This window comes from Passer domesticus, chromosome 2 (genome assembly GCF_036417665.1).
Source record: "Passer domesticus isolate bPasDom1 chromosome 2, bPasDom1.hap1, whole genome shotgun sequence".
NCBI classification, from domain to species: Eukaryota; Metazoa; Chordata; class Aves; order Passeriformes; family Passeridae; genus Passer; species Passer domesticus.
The window spans coordinates 88,550,328-88,570,721 of record NC_087475.1 but is presented as its reverse complement, the minus strand read 5'-3'; the positions used below and the strand labels follow the sequence as shown (position 1 = coordinate 88,570,721).

Here is a 20,394-nt window from a genome sequence, read left to right as displayed (position 1 = left end):
TTTTTATTATGTGCTTCAAGAATCTAAAGATGAGTAATCCTTAACAATGATTCTAAAATTAGAAAACAAGCACAGCTAGCTTTGAAGCAATAGCAGTGCAAAAAGAACTTTAACCAAAAAAATGTACCTTCCAGCATACTGTTTTAAGGATTATTAGTGAATGGTGAATTCCTTGCTAGCATGCATATACAAGTTAGAGCTGAAAAAATATAGGATTTCCATTTGCTAAATAAAAGTATTTTCAATAAAAATTAAAAAGTCATTATAATCCTCTCATTATTTCTCAGATAATATAACAGCTACCAAAGCTGACTCAAAAGTATCAGAATATGAGAAATATCACCTTGTGGCAAAAAACCCCAAAGCCAAAAAAACAATTTTTTTAAAAAACACTTGCATCTTTTTTAAGACAATTTTACCTTCCACTGGATCTTCTTGTATCATTTATTACAACGTTTAACTTCATTTTCCCTAAACAGTCCTTCAAATGTAAATCTACACACACATTGTCTGCAGTTACCACTTCTTTAGGCTGAGTTTCCCTTCTTTGCACCTTCAGCACCTGTCTGCAGTACATTTTCATCCCCCACTTCATGCAATGGCTCAGTTTGTCATGCTTCAACTTAAAGACAGAAAACTAAATAATTTTAGATTCTATTAATAACACATTAACCTATGACACCACTTCATGGCATCCAAGGTCCTTCAGAACAGAACAGAAGAGTTCCAGTTGGATGGGACCTACCTAGTCCAACTCCCTGGCCACTTCAGGGCTGACCAAAAGTTAAAGCATGTTATGAAGGGCATTATCAATAAGCATCTTAAACACTAACAGACTTGTGGCATGGGTCACCTCCCCTGGAACCCCATTCTTGTGTCTGACCACCCTCTCACTAAAGACATGCTTCCTAATGTCAAGCCTGCACCTCCCCTGAGGCAGCTTCGAACTATTCCCACACATCCTATCGCTGGATCCCAGGGAGAAGGGATCAGCACCACTCTCTCCCCTTCCCCTCCTTAGGAAGCTGCAGAGTTGGGAGTAAGGGAGTTGTCCCTCAGTCTGTTTTTGCAAACTGGACAAACCTAGAGCTCTCAGCCACTCCTCAGAGGACAGTTTCCAGCCTTCCCACTAGCTTTGTGGCCCTCCTCTGGATGCATCCAAGGACCTTCACATTCTTCTTAAATAATAGGGCCCAGAACTTCATACTCTACTCAAGGTGAGATCTCCTTTGGCCTCTTACATTTGACAGTGTTTCCTTCCCTACAGGCTGCTCTCTAGAAGATGATGATGATGATGAGTGTTCCATTGATTGCTCTCTGGATTTGTTATTCATTTCTGTATCAAAAGTATTTTCATCTTCTCCAGTCCATCTGCTCAGCTGCTTATCAACCAGCCTGTCAAGAAGCTGGGGTAGGTGATCTTCTTCAATTGATATTATTCTTTGGAGATGTGATGTTTTAGGCATTCCTCCAGTGACTCCAGCATCAGGCTCTTCAGAGAGAACTCCATTCAGTCCACCAGAATTCCTTCTCTTTGAGTTACTGAAAATATCATCTTCTTCAAATGAATGGCTAGACAGAGAAATAAGAAAGTACATCACCAAAATATAATGGACCTGCTATTTTATTCTGAATTTAATCTGAATAACTGAATTTAATCTCCCATGTTTTTGATTAGTCACAGCAGAGTCGAGTCATTCCAGTGTCTGCTGAAAAGTCAGGTCATCATACCAGGTATTATATATATATATGTATATATACATGTATTGATAATTATAAGCATCATGGGGAAAGTTCATTACTTACAGGAGAAACCTTTACCAAAATGGAAAATATTAGATTAACATCAATTCTAATCTCATAGAAGAGCTAAAGTAAACTTCTCTACTGTGATTTTCTCCTTTCCCACCTTCACTCCTGTTCTGGAGGAATAAAAGAAACCCCCAAGAGAGATCATTTCTATGTGCAATCTGATTCTCTCTTTAGTAGATAGGAGGGACATGGGTTTGCTTAATATGGATAAAAAAGTCCAAGTGGAGACTCAGAGTGGTACCACATTAACATAGACTTGTGGGCAAGTTTTTGTGTCTCCCAGCCTACAGCCATCTACAGTGGGGAAGTCTCTTGCTTTTGCAGACAGCACACTTGTTTTATGTTAAAATTTGGCTTTTCATTTTCAAATTTCTTAATGAACACAGTAATCTTACAGTGACAGACACTTAAGAAATACACTCTTTGAAAAGTTCAAAAGTATCAGAAAGGAAGCATTCCACATCTTCTTTCTCTAAGCCTCGTCATACTCAAACAGGGAACACATGAAAAAAGTTCCTACCTGTTTGTCAGCATCTTGCCCTCTAAGTATTTCCCAATGATAGACCCTGATCTCTGCTTCCAGCTGGCTTTTGGAACAGTTGTTTTGCATTTCTGCAGAAATACAGAACACTTCTTACTGATTAGCTTCTGGTGTTCGTTATGGTTAACTACCCTCATTCCAAATACTTAAATAATGCAATGCAAATGAAAAAATGTAGAAAAAAATCCTAGAGGTATAAATGTTTCAGAATTCCAATTGATAAACAATCAGAACAGGGAACTCCAGATCCTGCAAAAATGCATCTGCTTTGTAAATAAAACAGCACAATGTCATGAAAAAAGTGAATGGGTATTTTTTTTTACACAAGCAGCTTCTTGTAGGACTAAGAACACAAGCAAACATAAACTAAGTGGCCTTAGTCTCCTCACACCAGGGTGCTTCTAGAACATCTTAGGGGTCCATTCTTTGCTGCTGCTTAAAAAGTTAATAGGATATGCTCTTACCCCAGTCTCAGGTACTGAGGTACTCAGGTACTGATTCAGGTACACCAGTTATTGTACTCTTGTGTAAATGTGTCAGGACATTACCAACTGTTGACTGGGTAACAGTCAACAGTTGTTAATTGTTCAATTTTTAGGTTATTTCCATGCTTTCATGATTGCATCCTTTGTTTCTTCTAAAATACATTCATCTCTCTTCAGATAGCTCCCACTTTATAATTCTCAACATGTAGTTCTTAAAATTGTTTAGCAATTTTAAAAAATCTTATTTTCAAGTGAGAAGAAAATACAAATTAAGAACAGGATAAGATTTAAGTGGAGTGAAAGTCCATCTCCTGCACAGCCTTCTGTTCCCCTTCATTTGAAGCTGTTCTCACATGTGTCTGCTCAACACTGGGTTTGAAAATAATAGTTGGTTACCTGCAAAAATATGTCACATTCATCCTTGAGATGTTTGTTCCTCTCTCTGCAAAGAAAACAGAAACAAAAGGAACACTGAAGCCAAGTATTTAGAACTGCTGACTTTTCTACTCCACACTAACAGACAGACTGGACAATTGAGAGTGCAAACCTTCCATCATCCTTTATTTATATTCTCACCTCGCCCAGTTCCTTGTCTGGGCTATTGATTCTCCAGCAGTGCTATGCTGATTAAAGCCAGATGGGATCTGGATCTCTTCCTTTATTTTATCTAAACAAATGCCTTAACACATAGAAATCAGTTTTGGTCAATATGCCTTCACATACCACAAATTAGAATGTTTAATGATTTTCACAGTAAAGATGACCTCTTAATGTGGAGAGGGTGCACTGAACACCATCTCTTGTTCCTCTGCTGACAGCTGTGAAGGCCAGTTATGCCTCTCTGAGGGCTCCAATTGTGGCTGCCACAGAAAAGTCACCCTAGGAAAACATCCATCTTCCATCCTTTGTGTAGAAACAATGAAAGTGTCAAGAAACAGATACTCCAGGCAATCAGCAAGCTCTGATCAGATCTCACAGCACACCTGCTTAGTACATCATCTATTATCTCCATCTGCTGCTGGCCTGGCCACAGGAGAGACTGAGCAGCCAGGGTGAATGGAAAAAACCTCTGCTGCCAGATGTTCCTATCTATGTCCCCAAAACTTGCAGCAGGCAAGATCACAGAAACACATGCTGCAAAATAAGAGCCTTTCCTCAAGTCTCTGAAATATTTAGGCAACTTTAAAATAAGACCTCCTGAAGGAAATGCAGCGAATGAAGGCCTAGAGGGAGGTGCAACCTACAGCCCACACTGACTGACCACTGAGCAAACAAAACCCAACATTGCTTTACCTTTAAAAGAGGGCTACAGGTGTCTGAACACTGCTCCAAACTTTGAAGTCTATCAATAAAGGAATGATAACTATTTTGGAATAATTTTACAAATATTCTGGGGAAATAATCTTCATTTTGGCTCACTTCCCAGTACTTGAGAAGCAACAGAGCCTTTCAGCAAGCTCCTGGAGCCAGGCTTCCACCTCACACTTAGCTTAGAGCTGTTCAGTGCTGCTCTGTTTTACATTTGTCTTTTGGAAAGGAGATTGTCCTACAGTACTGAATTGTGTAAACAAAGCCTGTTTTTCAGGTGTGCTGCCCTCTACTCAATGCAAGAACAAACCATTGTAACAATTTTTACTATTTTTGTACCATTTTCCTGTGGCAGTTGACCTTGACTGGCTGCCAGATGTACACCCAGCCACTCTGTCACTCTCCTTCCTCAACACAACAAGGGAAGATAATAACATAGGAAAGTTTGTGGGCCAAAATAAAAACAAGAAGGTTACTTACCAGCCACCCATTACAGACAAAACACTCAACTGCAGGATGATGAAAAATAGAGACAAAACTAAAATCATCTTCTCCACAATCCCCTTTCTTCTCAGGCTCAACTTCACTCCTACACCCTCAGCTCTTCCACCTCCTTAACCAATCCTGAGTGGCACAAGGGGATGGGGAATAGTGGGGCTTGTGGTCAGCCCATAACAGCTTCTCTCTGCAGCTCCTTCCTCCTCACAGTGTTTTCTTGCTCCAGTGTGAGTACCCTCACACAGGTTACAGTCCTTCCCAAACTCCAGCACAGATCCTTTCCGTGGGGAATAATCCTCCAGGAACGGACTACTCCAGTGTGGGTCCTCCATGGGCCACTATTCCTGCCAGAAAACCAGCCCCTGCATGAGCTCCTTTCCATGGACCAAGTTCCTGCCAGATGCCTGTGCTTGTGTGGAATCTGCACAGGCTACAAGGGACTCTGCTCCAGTGGTGCCTGGAGCACCTTCTACCCCTCCTTCTTCACTGACCTTGGTGTCTGAAAGGCTTTCGCACATATTTTTTACTCTCCTCTATCCCAACTGCTGTGTTGTTTCCCGCCTTTTCTTACTGAGGCTTTCCCAGAAGCACATGGGGGCTGTGGGGCTTCACTGTGCTCTGTGTTGTGTCCATTCTCACAGGGCAGCCCTGGCTTCTCTCTGGCACAGACTGCCCTGTGGTACCCCACTGTCAGCACCTAGACGCTAACACTCACTACATATCCCAACATAATTTCATCCTTTTATGGATCTCTTTAGAATTATACAAGAAGTTTTTGGAAGATCAACATTACCTTAAAAAATCCAGCTGCTTCAAAAGTCCTGACTTCTCTCTCTGTAAGGTTTCTGTCACTAGGTACACTTCCCTAAAAAAAAAAAAAAAAAAAAAAAAAAAAAAAAATTGGTCTATCCATGGTAAGAACACTGCTAAAACACTTCCCCCTAGGGGTATCTACATTTGACACCTCAGTTTCTTCAAAACTGTAGATTCTATTCTGCATGAATGGTCAATATTTTAAAGAAGTTTATTCAGTATAAGGCCCACAATAGCACAGCAGTACAAGTTAGCAGAGGAAGGAGTAGAGGTTATTTTTTCAAAAAATATTTATTTTTAATTTCTTCATCCAGAGAGTTTAATATTTGTTGATACTGGCACTTGGAGCATTCAGAACAGATACACTGCTAGAATACTTCTCAGTTATGGCCACTAAAAAACAGGTGACATTTTATCCAAAATTAGAGCTTATCCTGCTGCAGGAACCATATGTCAGGCTCTCACGTCTACAGTCTCTACAATTTCTTTCCAATTCCTGACCCTTATGGAGCCATTTTAACACCATTTACTTTGATTTAACACAATTTGGTGTCTGGCCTTTAATGGCATTTTTCGCCTTTCAGTGAAGCCTCAAGTTCTTCCTGTGCACTGTCTGAACATTACACCTGCTTCAGCAGCTCAGGTCTTACCAGACTGACACAGATGTTTAAAGCAACACTGCAGGTGCAGTAGAGTAGGGCTGAGCTCTAATTCCATAAACCACTATTGAATCCAAAGTGCTTTGTAAGTGCAGTAGTATTATTCAGCAGTCTGACCACTGGGCAGATTTCCTTTGTAGCTTTTAAACCAGATCATTCCATAGCCTTTGCTCTGGATCTGAAAAGAGAGGCCTCAAAGAGGAAACAAACCACCTTGAGGAGGAGTATTTCTACTGTCTACTAACAAAACACACATCAAACATGCAAACCTAAAAATTCTAATCACGGTGGCCATTCCTTAACACTAATTTATCAACAAAATTCTTTATTTTTACACTCAAGAAAAATTAAAGAAGTGATAACTTAATAGAGCTTGGCACAAATCTTAAGAGAAAAAGAATGTGACATTTGAACTAATGTTTTCTCTATCCTGAAATATGTCAACCAGCAACAGCTCTGAATTATATAGTTCATTGCTGCAATGAACTGGGTCCATCTGTCATTCATGTGCTCTCTCCATTGGCAATGAGAGGCTTCTACAGATCCCTGAGCATTTTCTTTAAAATGGAGTGAACATTTCTGCCAATTACAGCCTCAGGGCAGTGATTCTTCTGCTTTGCGCACAAGGCTGGAGCAAGACAGGTAGCTTGAACTGTCACAAGTCATTTTTATCCCTCAAAATATGAACTGTAAATATTTCTTCTTGATTTTTTTTCTTTTTTGGATTCAGAATCCGAACCTTCAACATTTGAACTGAAAACCCCAAAATTATGGTTCTGAATTGCCATAAAGCCTTGTGGGAATTGGGATAAGTTAAATTTTATCTTGCTGGCCTTACTAGGCTTACTTTTGATGAAGGAAAAAAAGCAGATCCCAGGTATCTCAGTCAGAGTGCATTCTGAGAAGCAAGTTTCAGATAGACTCAGCTTTGAGGAGGAAGAAGCATCACGTGCCACAACTGTAAGGCATTTCCATAGGGAATTCCATTGGTATCTCAAAACTAAGACACTACATGGATTTTTAATTCCAATCACACTCAACCAATGGCAGTGGGAAGAACACTGACATTTTGAACATGTAGCAAAAGATTCCATAGAAGCCAGATATGCTACAGAAAACATGCTGAATTACTTGAAGGAAAGCAGCTAGAACTGCACTCGGCTTTGCAGGTAGTTTCTGCTTTTGACACAAGCTTAAATCACAGCACTGGGTACTTTGAGGGGGCTCACTGGCACAGCAAGCAAGTGCACAAGAACTGCTGCAGCTGGACACTTACATTTCCTTCTCCTCATGGAGCCTTGATGCCTCCTCCTGAAGCACCTGCAGCTGCTGTTGAGCCAGGCTTAGCTCATGGGATGTTCTCTCCAGGTCTCTCAGCAGCTCCTGGTTAGTCAGCTTCAGTTTGGTGTTCTCTACTTTGGTTTCTTCTTTGCCACTGAGGAGTTGTGTACACTGATGCTCTAACTGGGGTGGAAGAAAAGAGAACAGAAAGCATTACACCTGACTGAGGAAACTTGGTTTTGAGGCTTTCAGTTTGGATCTTAGAGGTTAACAGAGCAGGGAGCTATTTCTATCAAAGCCAAAAAATGAATAAACACATATTGTGCTCTTCCACTGCTCTTTGTACAGACATAATTATGTTACACAAAAACTAAGCCATTCCATTCTATGACTGAATTTTATCCACTTCAGGAACACAGCAATACAAACCATAAAAAAGGTGCTACACAGCAGATTAGCAGCATTAAGCTGATATTCACAACTGCTATTTTAGACCATTTTCCACAAAGACCAGACCTGCACAGAGTGATTCAGAGATCTACCTAAAAACTGCTAGATTTAAATCTGATAGCTGATAAACCTTCCCATCCCCAGCAATATGAACAAGCAGCGACCTTTTTGCCACTTCAGACAGATCTGCCAAGAAGTGTGAATTAGAGCCTTTTTATTCACTTTTATATTCCTTCTCCAATGTACATCAAAGGAAAGATATAACTTCCCTGTAAAACAAGCAACAGCAGATGATAGTGGTTTCTGGTACATAAAGAAGTTCTACCTGCTTCTCCCTGGCTAACTGAGCAAATTTAGACAGCAGAGCAAAACTTTGTATTAGGGAAAGCATTGCTGACCTTAAAATAAAAAAGTTTTATTTTGGGTTTGTTTTTTTTTTTTTTTTCTGTATTCATTTTAAGGGATGCAAATCATACTTGGAGCATTACAATGACACCATTTCAATCTTCCAGATCTGAGACATAACAATGTTTGAACTCTTATTTTGCCCAACCCAACAAGCAGAGCTCACCCAACCCAAAATCTGTCCTCACCCAGCTCTTCCAGTCAGTTCCTACCCTAGAACACTGCTAGAATGAGGCCCAGGTTAAAAATAAGTGCAGAAAATAGTTTCTAGCCTGGACTGTGAGAAGTCAGAAACACATGTAGAATGGGAGCACGCAGCAGCAGCAGCAGTTTAATGTATTTGCTGAACTGTAGCCTCAGCAGGCTCACATTTCCCATGGAACACTGGCTGGGCATTAGATTACTGCTGAACAAGGTTGGCTTACAGGGATACTTCTGCTCCTCGACAGAACAAAGTTACCCATTCTAAGTATAAGATCAGCTGCTTCAGGTACTTAAGATTCATCCAGAGGAGAGGCTTTGGGAGAAGCAAAAGGTGTCCACACAAAGATAAACTTTCAAAAATCTAAGGAGCAAAAAGCTGCAGACAAAAACCCCACTTAGAGAACAGAATGGCCATCTGAAAACTTACACAGAGACTGCTCTGGAAATGTAACGTAATGGCAGCCAACGTCAGCTCCCAGAATCATCTACAACTGATGTTAGAAATACTTGCTATAAATCCTGGTGCTCACTCTTGTCAGAAAAATTATAATATAATGTCTAAAACCCAGAACACAACAAGAGGAGAAAGGATTGTTTCACAGCAATACAACGCTCCCTTCTTCCACTTTACCCTTTGAGGGTACAATCCTTTGAGAAATGCCAAACACTACCTTTAAAGCATTCACGTAAACAACTCCCAATACAAAGAAATAACTCACTGGGGAATGCTCAGCTGGTAGTAGAATGGCATAGATCCTATAGCTTCTAGATGCTTACTAGGGTTGCAAATTGGCTCCTGTGTTCATCTGGTAGATGGAAACTGCTGGGGAAAAGACTCATGGCCCATAGTCATGTTTAAAAAAAATCTAAGCAGCAGAGAGAACTAACCCATTTCCAGGTCAAGCATAGACATGGTAGTTGATAGTGCATATTTTCTTTTTTTGACAAAGATGAGAGGAAAATCAAGTTCAAGCTGAATAAAGAACTGGGATTATCAAATGCAAATGAGCTGGTGTTGAAGACATTTATTGGTGCCCCACACTGACCACTCTCCATGCAATCCTTTGTTCTTAGCTCAGCATCCTTTCTGTAGGTTTTTTTTCCTCCCTATTTATTTCAGTAGCATGTGAAAGATGCAAAATTTATGCAGTGCCACAAGGCAGTTATAATCACTTGAATGCTACTGATCCATGTTTTATGCATCTCATTCCCAATTCCAAGATTGTGTTCTTCAGCAGCTGCCTCAGCACAGAACCCAGCATTTTATGTGAGAAGTCCAGTAATTCCCCTGCATTTCACCTGGTCCACATCTGCTTTCTTCTCTCACACAAGAGTCTGTGCCCTAGAGGCTATGCTGGATATCCTCTGTCCCCATTGCCTCCTCCTGAGATGTTCCAACTGACATTCCTTGAGGAACAATGCCAGCCAGACAACCCTTATAAGGGAAAATCCCTCTGGCTATGTCAGAGGAAACAACACAGAGCTCATCTGGTTTGAAAGCTCCTTTTCATATTTTTGTTAACAATTTCCAATACAAAAACAATTATATTGTATTTTACATTTTAAAAAACGACTTATTAATGAAGTTTGGAAAAAAGCATTTGTGTTGCTCTCAAGAATTTCTCTCATACAACCAAGCATAGAAGTCATAATTAAATCAAGCTACCTTTACTGTATGCAAGAAGAGATTTAATTATCAAAGTATATTTCCATGCCAGAGGAAGAAGAAAAAGTGAGAGATCTCTGGATAAGGCAAACATTAGACACTACTCATGGGTATCTCAGTGAATGAAAAGCAACACCAGAAAATGAGTAGGGACATAGTATTGTAAAAACAGATCTGAGTAAAGATGAGAATTACTTTCAGAGAGGATCATTAGAAATCAGAAAAATACATGTAGAAAACATGGGCCTCTAACTACGGTGAGTTAAGCACTCAAATGAATGGGCTAGGTTGGTATACCAGGAAAAAACCCCATCAAATACTGCATATCAGATTAAAAATGGGCCAATCAGCTGGTTGAATGACAAAAGCTTCAGTTGTCATCAATCATCTCAATTAAATTATGTCATCTCAGCATTAGAAATGGTGAATTCCATTCGTCCAACACAGCTTCCTTTCCATGAAACCAAAATGGGATAGTTTAATATTTATGGTGTATGAAGAGTCTGTCTTTCAAAAGCACTCTTGTTGTGATTCATGCAAATTCATAATGGAGAGAGGAAATGATAAATACTAGAAAGTACAAATTAAAAAAACCCATAGTAATATTATTAATAATAAGCAATGTAGTGAATAGAAATGGAAAACATAAAATCAGATTAAAAAATAATACTAATAAAAATAGAACAGACATTGTTTTATGTTCTCCAAGATAGGCAATAGTAGACAATGGCATTGTAGACAACAATCAAAAGATAAGACTTCCTGGTACTGTTGCCTATATTGATTGATTATACCAGGTTTAAAATTGAGTGAAAGCCTTTTAATAGCTTGGGTGGGTTTTATACCAAATTTAGAAAACACGTACTTGATTTTAAAAAAGAAGAGTTTTTTACCAGTCAACAACCAAGCTTTAAACACAGCTTTAAAGCAAAAACAAACAAACAAAAGAAAATATTAAATATAATCATTAGAAAATTAGAATAAGTAATTTCTTATACTTTCACAGTTAGTTTCAGACTAAAAATGCCTGATCTGTATTCCTCCACAGATATCTTCAAAGTATAGATTATTCTATTACAGTGCTGCAATGTGGTAAAGAGCCTGCATAAAACCACATATATTCTGATTCACAGTGGTACTAGACAAAGGTAATTAACGCCAGGCAGTTGATTTCAACTGTGGAATAGACTTTTAGTTTAGTCCTGCATTCTTATCAGCTAAACTTCACAGAATAACAGAGTACCAGGTTGGAAGGGTAACTCAAGGTGTGTCTGTTCCAGCCTTTCTTGGCAAAAATACAGTTTAGCCAAGATGACCCAGCATCCTACCCAGCTAAATCTTTAGTGTCCAATGCTGGGGAATCCACTACTTCCCCAGGAAGTTTATTCCAATGGCTCATGGTTCTCATTGTGAAAAATTTTCTTCTTTTTGTCCACAAATTCATATTCTACAGAGGGAATTATGTTTACAGCATTCCGCGTCAGCCCTTTAAATGCCAGTGCTACCTCATTTCCCTATTGCTAGTCTTTCCTGCAATGACCTTGGAGCCACTTTACAGCAAGTTCTCTGCTCCCCCAAGCAGGCCATGCATTTTAAAGCAAAACATCTCAGGTGTTATTATGGGAACTTGACAAGCTGTTACCAATGCAAGGGAAACATGCACTGCTATAAAACTGTTATCACAGAGATATATGAGGACCAAGTTGTTCAGGAGGGAGCATTTTGAGTTCATAGTGCTGAATCAGTCCAAAACAAGTAAATGAGTGGCTGGTACAGGCTTTGAGCAGAGGTGTGCACTAGAAGAGCCAAATCATTGTTCTCTGCTCTTAAGCTGTCTGTGTGTTAAGCCAGTTTGTAAAAGACTGAAGGCAGTGGAATTATGCTACAGTCTCATAAAAATTAACCTAGTACCTGGGGAGAATATGCAAAGCATTATTTTATTCTCCATTTTACCACATAAAAGGAAAACTACCTTAGAAATAGAGGTTAGCATTTTTCCTAAGCATATGGCACAAAAAAAACAGAGGATCACAATTTGGCAGAACCACATTACACCAACTCACAGTTTTGGAACCTAAAATAGTACCTAAAGAAAATCATATAAGCAAATAAGAGACATCTGTTTTTTAACCCCAGAGGATATCAGTTAGTACCCTTTTCTGTTTTTGAACCAACTGTTCCAGTTCTTGTTCTTTCGACAGCAGCTTGCGCTCCAGCTCTTGACTGTGGGACTGAAACCTCTCTGTGTCCTGCAAAATTCCAAGAGAAAGTGGATTAACAGAACAGCACAATTGCATCACAGGAGAACAATGAATCAGAGATTAAGCTTTCCACAGTAATTATCTCAAATCACAGGTAGTACTCAGTTTAGGGATGGTATCACTCATGAATCTCTAAATTATTATAGTGCAGCAGCTTCCATGACTGTGGTTGCTACAGAATGTGCTGATTGCACATGAGTAGGTATTGAGTAGGTATTGAGTAGGTATTGAGTCTAGAAAGTGCAGGCAGACATCTCAGGCAGGAGGCTGAGGAGCTGAGCCAGTCAAGATCAATGCAGCCAGAACGTACCCTTTCGTTTCCAGCCACAGCAACTCAGGCTGATGTGAAAGAAACAAGTGCCACGCTTCAAATCCGCCACTAACATCAATTTTTCACAGATGTTCCACTGGTGTAAACAAGCAACTGGGGCTTCAAGCTCTGCCTTTCACTTATAAACTATATTAACCTGTCCACTATCCTGCAGTCACTGGGAAACTCCCAGTCACATTTGGGATTATGCCTTCTGACACTCCTCAGCTGAGAAAAATTGTCACCCTCTCCTGAGTAAGATCAGGCTCCAAAAGTTTGTATCAGCTGAGAATCTGTCCTGTTTCTCCAAAAACAGGCTTTTACTCTCTAAGGTCCCCAGGAAAATGTCTTTAAACAAAAATAAAAATTGCCTTATGACAGCAGTGGTTCTTACAAGTGTTTTCCCTTAAACAGTACATGTAATGGGGTAATGAAATGCATGGTAACTGGCTCTTTCTGGGGAAGAATATATATGGAAGTGAAAAAAACAGACTAACTGCCCCTTTTGTGTAACATTTAGTCAGCAGGGTATTAAGTATTGTAAATAGCTACAATTTGTACTTATTTGCATCTTAGCAATTTCTTTAAATGTATTCTTCAAGAGCTGCTCTTCATTCAAGCCACAATAATTTCCCCTTCATATGACATCAATGCATCTCTCCAGGCTGTAAAGTCTTTGTAAGACTTTGCATTAGAGAAAGAATTTAACAGTCAGATCTCCCCGGATCTCAAATTAGCCATGCAAAGAAACAATACTTCATGAGTGTCTGGCAGCCCTTAGTGTGACTGCTGACTAAACTGTAAATAGCTTGAGTGGGAAGCTTTCATGAAAATGCCTGAAGGAAATGGCTTAACCTCAAATATATAACTAATTAGGAGATCCAACAATCATTGCTTATGGAAAAGTCTTTCTTGTTTGGGGGTTTTCAGTACCACTGCAGTCATGAACTATTATAAACACATTTGTTCCACAAAAGTGCTGTCAGGCAAAGTTGCAAATACTTTTTATCCTTCAGCTGGTATACAAACTTTATTTAAAGCTTTCGTCCCATCCACCACTAAAAACTGCTCTCTGCTCGGAATGGAAAAAAACTTGAAAATTTGAGTCAGATTCACTACCCAGTAAGACAAGTGAAAATAACTATTCCTTAGACAGCTGATAAGGCACTTTTTAGTTATTTTTTCTCTTTCTTTTTCTTTTATTTTATTTTGGTTGCCAGGGAACAAAAAATACTTGATATATTTGCATCACAAAAGGCAGCTTCAGATACATTTGATTATATTGTCTAGATATATTTATACATACTTGATTGAGAATGGAGGCAATAACCACTATTTTGGCAACTTTTTTTATCATGTATTGCTGAAACCTTGTATTTGTTTCATTTACATGACTGATACCAAGACAACAAAAAGGAATGAGCCGGTAGCACATGACTGACTGTCCCAGGCCACCCAGTGCAGCTGTGGAACCTCCATATTTTAATACTCAAAACATAATTGGCCAAGTTCCTGAGCATCCTGATCTAGCTAGGAAGTAAGGCATCACCTGCCCACCTACAAGATTCTAAGGTGACTCTTTCCTGGAGCATGCTGAAAGTCCTTGTTAATTTCCTAATTTTATTAGAAAAAGAGGAAAGAAGCAGGAAAGAAAAATCCAAAGAAAAGTCTACAGACACAGTAGAGGAGATTTCAAGACAACTTCCCAAGAAAAGGGAATTCAGGTGTTTTGGAAGCACCATGGCAGTGACAAGAGATTCTGCCCTGTGTTTATTTTGCAAATAACCTGTAGTTGTGCAAATTACCATCACTTGATTCATCTCTTGTTATCCCCTCCCAAAAATCAGAGACCGCAGAATTCAACAGGAGTGGTGCTGCTCTGAACAATCTTACAGAGCATTTTTCCTGATTGTGATCAGAAGCTGGACTCAGAGTAGCACCAACAATGTTTGTAGTTCCAGTGACTTTCAAAAGAATGCCAGCTGTGCTGTATGACAGCCACTGAGCACAGGACATCACAGCTCCTTCATCCAACAAGTCACTTTAAGCTTGAAGCTGCAGAGACTAAAAGTTTGAAACAGCAGCACAAAAGTAGCTTGTGAGGTTTTCCTTCCTCTGTTGTGAAACACATTTTGTGGGCTTTAATTTCACACCCAGAACGAGTTTAAAACCACTGAAAGGGGGAGCAGAATCCACGGCCACTATAACAGAGACACTCACTTTCAAGAGAAACTGCTCTTTCTCCTTTTTGATTTGCTGTTCCATTTCCTCATAGAGATGTTGAATTTCTTCATCATAAGCAGCAATTTTCCTAATAAGAGATAAAAATACACTGAGTGGCTCTTTGCAGCATTACTTCAAGTCATGGCCCACATTACCAGCTAAGCTCCACATTTCTGCCTTAGCACAAGACTCCAAAGAATGTTCTGGTGTCAAGAAAATAGAAATTTTTATGCAGCAAAGCTCACAGATTTTTTTTTTCTCTCATGGAAGTAAAGCTTCAGTAGCTCAAAAGCTAATATAAAGCTGATGTTTCCATATAAAGCAGCTGTTCATTATGCAATTTTAATGACTCCTAGATCATAGGTATAAGGAAGAATTTTCTAATGACAATGTAAGATATCAGAACCTAAATTTGACAGTTAAAATTATTTTCATGGCAACTTCCTTTTTTGTACTGTTGGACTGCACTGTTGCCCATTCAAGGGTACTGAATGAGGTACTTCTGTCTAAGACACATTAGCTGGAATGAAATTCTTGAAAGACCTTCGTGAAAGCAGTCTTACTGCCTCTCTAACTGCTTTGCTGAAATAAATTTGAATAGCCCAGATGAGGAACAGAAATAAATATGCTGTGCACAACCGCAGGAAGAAAAAAGAACAACCTACAAAGTTCACTTTTTTCCAGTGGAATATTGCAATTAATATCACTGCAGTTTGATCCGTGAAGGATTACATAAAGCAAATCTTTTGCTTCGACAGAAAAAATTTAACTGTTGACAGGGAACAAGATATCTGCTTTTTTCTGCTACTATTCTATTTATGCTCATTAATCCAGACACTGAAAAGCAAAAATATCTTTGTATCAAACTCAAGGGACATCCTAGAATAATTTTTTTTTGTGATTATTAGGACTGTTATCTGACAGTACCGCGTATTGCCTCATATTCTTTCTGCCATAGCTGTTCCTTGAGCAATCTGCATAATGCATCTGTCACAAATAAAGTGCCAAATCTTCAAGGGCATTCACATCACCAAGAGCAAGACAAGGAACATGCAGTAGAAAAAAAAAACAACATTTATTTTGTATCTACTTTTTTTTTTTTTAACCCAATACAGTATATATTCTATGTTTTCCCTTATTGAAGGCCTGGTTCACTTCTAATTGGCTTTAAAACAAAGCCAATTTTAAAGAAAATTCAAAAACTTTGCCAAATCTAAGAAGAGTGAGTAAAACCAAACAGGTCTGTCATCCCCTCTTTCAACAGCAGAACACCTGACACTACCAGCTCGTTCTTTCAGTCCCAGGTAAAAAAAAATGTGAGACATTTTCCCAGGATTTACAGAAGCAATAAACAACTGTCAAGCTACAAGAATTGGAGGAAAACAATGGCTGTCACTTAGACTTTCATAAACTCTGACTAGGTGAGAAAACCAGACTCCAAAAGGGCCTCTGCCATGTGACTGCAACATTTCAGAGAGTGCCAGAAAATCCAGAAGCCCTTTTTGCTGCCTTACTCCCCTTACACTGTAATGATGTGTCATGTTCTGATCTCAAATTATTTTCTTGAAAATAATAAAATGCTAATTTATTAAATTAGCACTCATCAATAGAATGAAATTACACAAATTCATAGAGAAAAACAGCTACTTAGAAAGGCATGGCAGAGATGCTAGGACCATACACCTACTGTATTCAGGCAGTAAAATGTCACTCTGACCAGCACTAGACTGACTACTGAAAAGCCCTGTAACTTTGCAGAGGCAGAACACACTGCACAGCAGCCAGTGTTTCCATGGGAATCATAAAGATTTCCTGGGCTTCTGTGTGACAGGGAGAATAACTTTAGTCCTGTGTTTTAACTTCCTGATTTTGGTATTTTTTTCCTCTAATGTGTTTGGAAGCAAAGGATATGGTAGCACCATGAAGACTACATTCTGAAAGCACTACTGAATGTAGGAATCTTTCCAGTTGCCCTGGCACATAAGTACATGCCATTTCTACAGGCTGAATATCCTCCAAGCATTTCATTCATGGATTTTCATTCATCTCTCTGATCAAATTAAAAAGAAGGGAGAAATAATATCCCCTCATAATCAAAAATCTAACAATTATAAGTAAAATAACTAATAAGCAGAAGAAAAAAAAAATAGCTGGCAAATATTCCCCACATATATTCAGGAGAAAAAACCCAAATCAATAAGGATATATCATTTTTATGTGAAAAATGCAACATGTTTTTCTATTCCCTTGGATTACCCCTTCAAGTTTTACTTAACATATAATTTTATAATTTCAGTCGTATTTGATAATTTAGTCTCTCCTTTCAGTAACACTGGAATAAACACATAGAGATGAAAGCAGATGAAATGTAGTGTGAGTTTACTAAGTTCAGATGATAGATTCAGGATCAACACACAACGGTTTAACTTCTGCCCATTCATGTAGCTACAATGTGAATTGTTTTGATTTCACAACTGCTGTCACTGCAGTTTGTCACAATGTTTCTTTCTCCTTAAAAAAAATAGTGATTTGTGCACAGTGTGAACTAATCTCCTGAGATGCTGATTCTCCTCATCTTCCACAAAGATGGATTCTGATACTATCCCATGCTAAGTGAGAAGGCAGTTCATCCTTCCCTTCCCCTTTACCCTACTGTTTATCTTGCCTGTTTAGAACTCTTGTATGAAACAGTCTACATTTTTATTAGGTTTGTCCTTCAAAGGCAAAGCACAGCAGCAGACAGAGCTAATGGCACTTAAAGATTTTGTCTGCTATTAGAAGAAAAAGGTCTTTTTCATTTCTTTTAGGCTTACTTCCTATCAGTCTTATAAAAAGCCCCTTAGTTCTACTGCCAGGGATTTGAAGAATAACAAGGTCTGTCATATTCCACTCCAGCCTTTGCCTCCTCATTCAAGAGATACGACCTTTTAAAAATAGCTCTCTCAGAATAGCTGCTCTATTCCTTTAACCACTGAGTTGCCATTCCCTGCACTTTTCCTCATCCCACTACACTCTTCCTGTGTTGTAGAGACCAGAACTCCCCATAATGCACTCAGGACATGGGTGTACTAAGAGTCCATGTAGTAGCAAAAAATATGCTTTGCCACATGCCCAGTATCCTCTCTGACAGTGCCCAGCAGTTTACTGGGCCCTTCTGGCTGATTCTGGGAAGCTCTCTGCAATGCTCCCATGGGCTTTCTCTGGAATTGCAATAGTTCATCACAGAAGCATGATTTTATTTTCTCTTCCTAATGTTCATCTCTGCTTTTTTTGGGTGCTCAATACATCACCCTATTATTTAAAAACGAGCTACTGCTATGTTTAAGAAGCCATCTAATTTTAAGCTAGCACTTAAAATTAAACACAAATACCAAAAATCAAGGAGAACTAACCTACCCTGGCAAATAAATATTGTACCCAAAAAATCACATTTGGTTTAGATTGAAAAACCCCCTGCCTTTTTTTTTTCCCCTCTCTCTAGTTACATCAGTATTAACCTGCAGAGTCCCCCATGTGTGCTTTATTTGCATGTTTGTGTATTGAGAATATATCTTCAGCCTCACTGCTGTCTGGACCTACAAACAAGAACAGCAGCAACCTACTGGATCTATTGAACCAGAGCAGGAGGAAAATCCTGGATCTCTCAGACCACGGGATTCAGGTTCAAAAATGAAAATATGCACATGCGAAAGGTCCAGAAGAAAAGACCAAAAAAAAATGTAGAGAAAAACATCACGGGTGAAGAGCATAGATTTTTATGGCATAAAAATCCTAGCAAACACACATGAAGCTTGTGAGGGCATCCAGTATAGAAGAAAAAGGAACAATTGAAGACAAAAGCACAGCCTACACCCAGGAAATGAGAAAAAAGGCTGCCTTATTGCCTAATGACTCACAGAGGTGAGTCAGGAAGGAAAGACTCAGGAAGGAAAGATGAAAGATCAAAATCATAGTCAATTTCCGAAAAGTGTTATTGTCACCAATCAAGAACAACCCAGTAGACATTATAGGTCCTCAAAACCCAGCATCCCTTCTCTTCTGTGACCCCTCAGTAAACCCTGGCCAGTCTCTGCAGACACATGCATTTTAGTGCTAGTGAGTACGCGGGTATTAAAAAAAATTAATCTTCTCCTCTATATGGTGCTGTCTTGAGCTTTGTTGTGATACGTACATCGTTCAAAAGAAACAGGTCATTTATTCCCACTGTTACTAGCAAAGACAGCATTACTACTCTGATTCCTTCCAGCAATCGACTACAAACACAACAATCAACGTGCTGAAATCAGTGGTGTTATCAGGAACAACAAAAAGAAGAAATTAGCTAAAACATATGTCTACTACAAAGGAATAAAAATCCAACGCACTTTCAAGGTAGAGATTTCACATCAGCCAGAAAAGATAATGCTAATGTACTCTCTGTACACCTCTGCACTGATCAGAGCTATTAAAGAGACACATTTATTCATTCAGCTCCCAAAGAAACACTCACAAGGATCCCCAAAAAACCTCACAGAACAAACCTCTCACCACACACGGTAGTTAACAATCTCTAGACTAAAACAGACAGCAAAACTCTCTGTATGCTGTTTCCAGCTGCCTGAAGGCTAAAACCACACACAGGGACTTAGTAGAAAATGCTACTACTAAACTAAACCAATTGTCTTTAATGATCATACATTTTTAGTTTTTTTCCTTCTTCATAAGCCTTGACACATTCTTACAATAGTCAGGAGAGTGTTGAAAAAATGAAGTAAATTTTCAACAATACATTTGCCTTTATTGCTCAGTCTGTAAGAATCTGAAATTCAGAAGTAACACTTTAAAATAAAAATACAGTGGAACTTCAACTATGCCCATAATTCTGCATTTTGTTAAGATTTAGCATCATAAATTTTCTACTCTAGATAACTACATATAAAAGTATGATCTATTAATTTTTAGTTCTCATACATATTTTTGTATGTGTATTTTATGTTTGTTTATATTTACATTTTATACATTTTATATATAAAACATAAGTATGTTATTTACTGTATTTCATAGCTTTGCTTTATATATATTTGTTAGCTTACAGTTTCACTAGTATCAGTGCTTTGTGCTGCTCTAACATCTTAAACCTCTTATGTCTCTGGCCAGTTAATCCAGGTTTATAGCTTTTCTGCACATAATGCTTACAAAGCACACAGACAATTTACCAGATTTACTGTTAAATACGACTTTCCTCTGGAATCAAACTGATTAACTAGATTGGAATCACTCAATATTGTCTTAAAACTTCAATGCAATAACAGATATCTGCAAAAGAATTTCAATCTATAAAATCTTAAGCAGAAGAGAAAAGCTAATTTAATTCAGCTCTGCCATGTGAATAGTTCTACGAGTAGTCTTAATGACTGACAAAACTTTTCATTATAGGAAATTTTACATTATGTGAAGTCTTGTCCTTCATTCTCCACTGAAATACCTTGTTTATTTCAG

The 20,394-nt window shown here is 38.7% G+C and overlaps 1 protein-coding gene across 12 annotated transcripts in view; it reads right to left on the bottom strand.

The window, feature by feature from the left end:
• Positions 1-20,394, bottom strand: part of CRACR2A (calcium release activated channel regulator 2A) — a 78,627-nt gene that overhangs the window by 26,645 nt on the left and 31,588 nt on the right. For all 12 annotated transcript variants that reach the window (XR_010356612.1, XR_010356611.1, XR_010356616.1 and 9 more), the window contains exons 6-12: positions 14,914-15,004; positions 12,276-12,371; positions 7,393-7,580; positions 5,438-5,509; positions 3,235-3,280; positions 2,333-2,424; positions 1,242-1,572 (exon numbers count right to left, since the gene is read on the bottom strand). Coding sequence is in view for 1 of the 12 variants with exons in the window: in XM_064409911.1 (XP_064265981.1) it covers positions 1,242-1,572; positions 2,333-2,424; positions 3,235-3,280; positions 5,438-5,509; positions 7,393-7,580; positions 12,276-12,371; positions 14,914-15,004 (916 nt within the window). In the remaining 11 variants the exon portion in view is untranslated. The remainder of the gene's footprint in view (positions 1-1,241; positions 1,573-2,332; positions 2,425-3,234; positions 3,281-5,437; positions 5,510-7,392; positions 7,581-12,275; positions 12,372-14,913; positions 15,005-20,394) is intronic.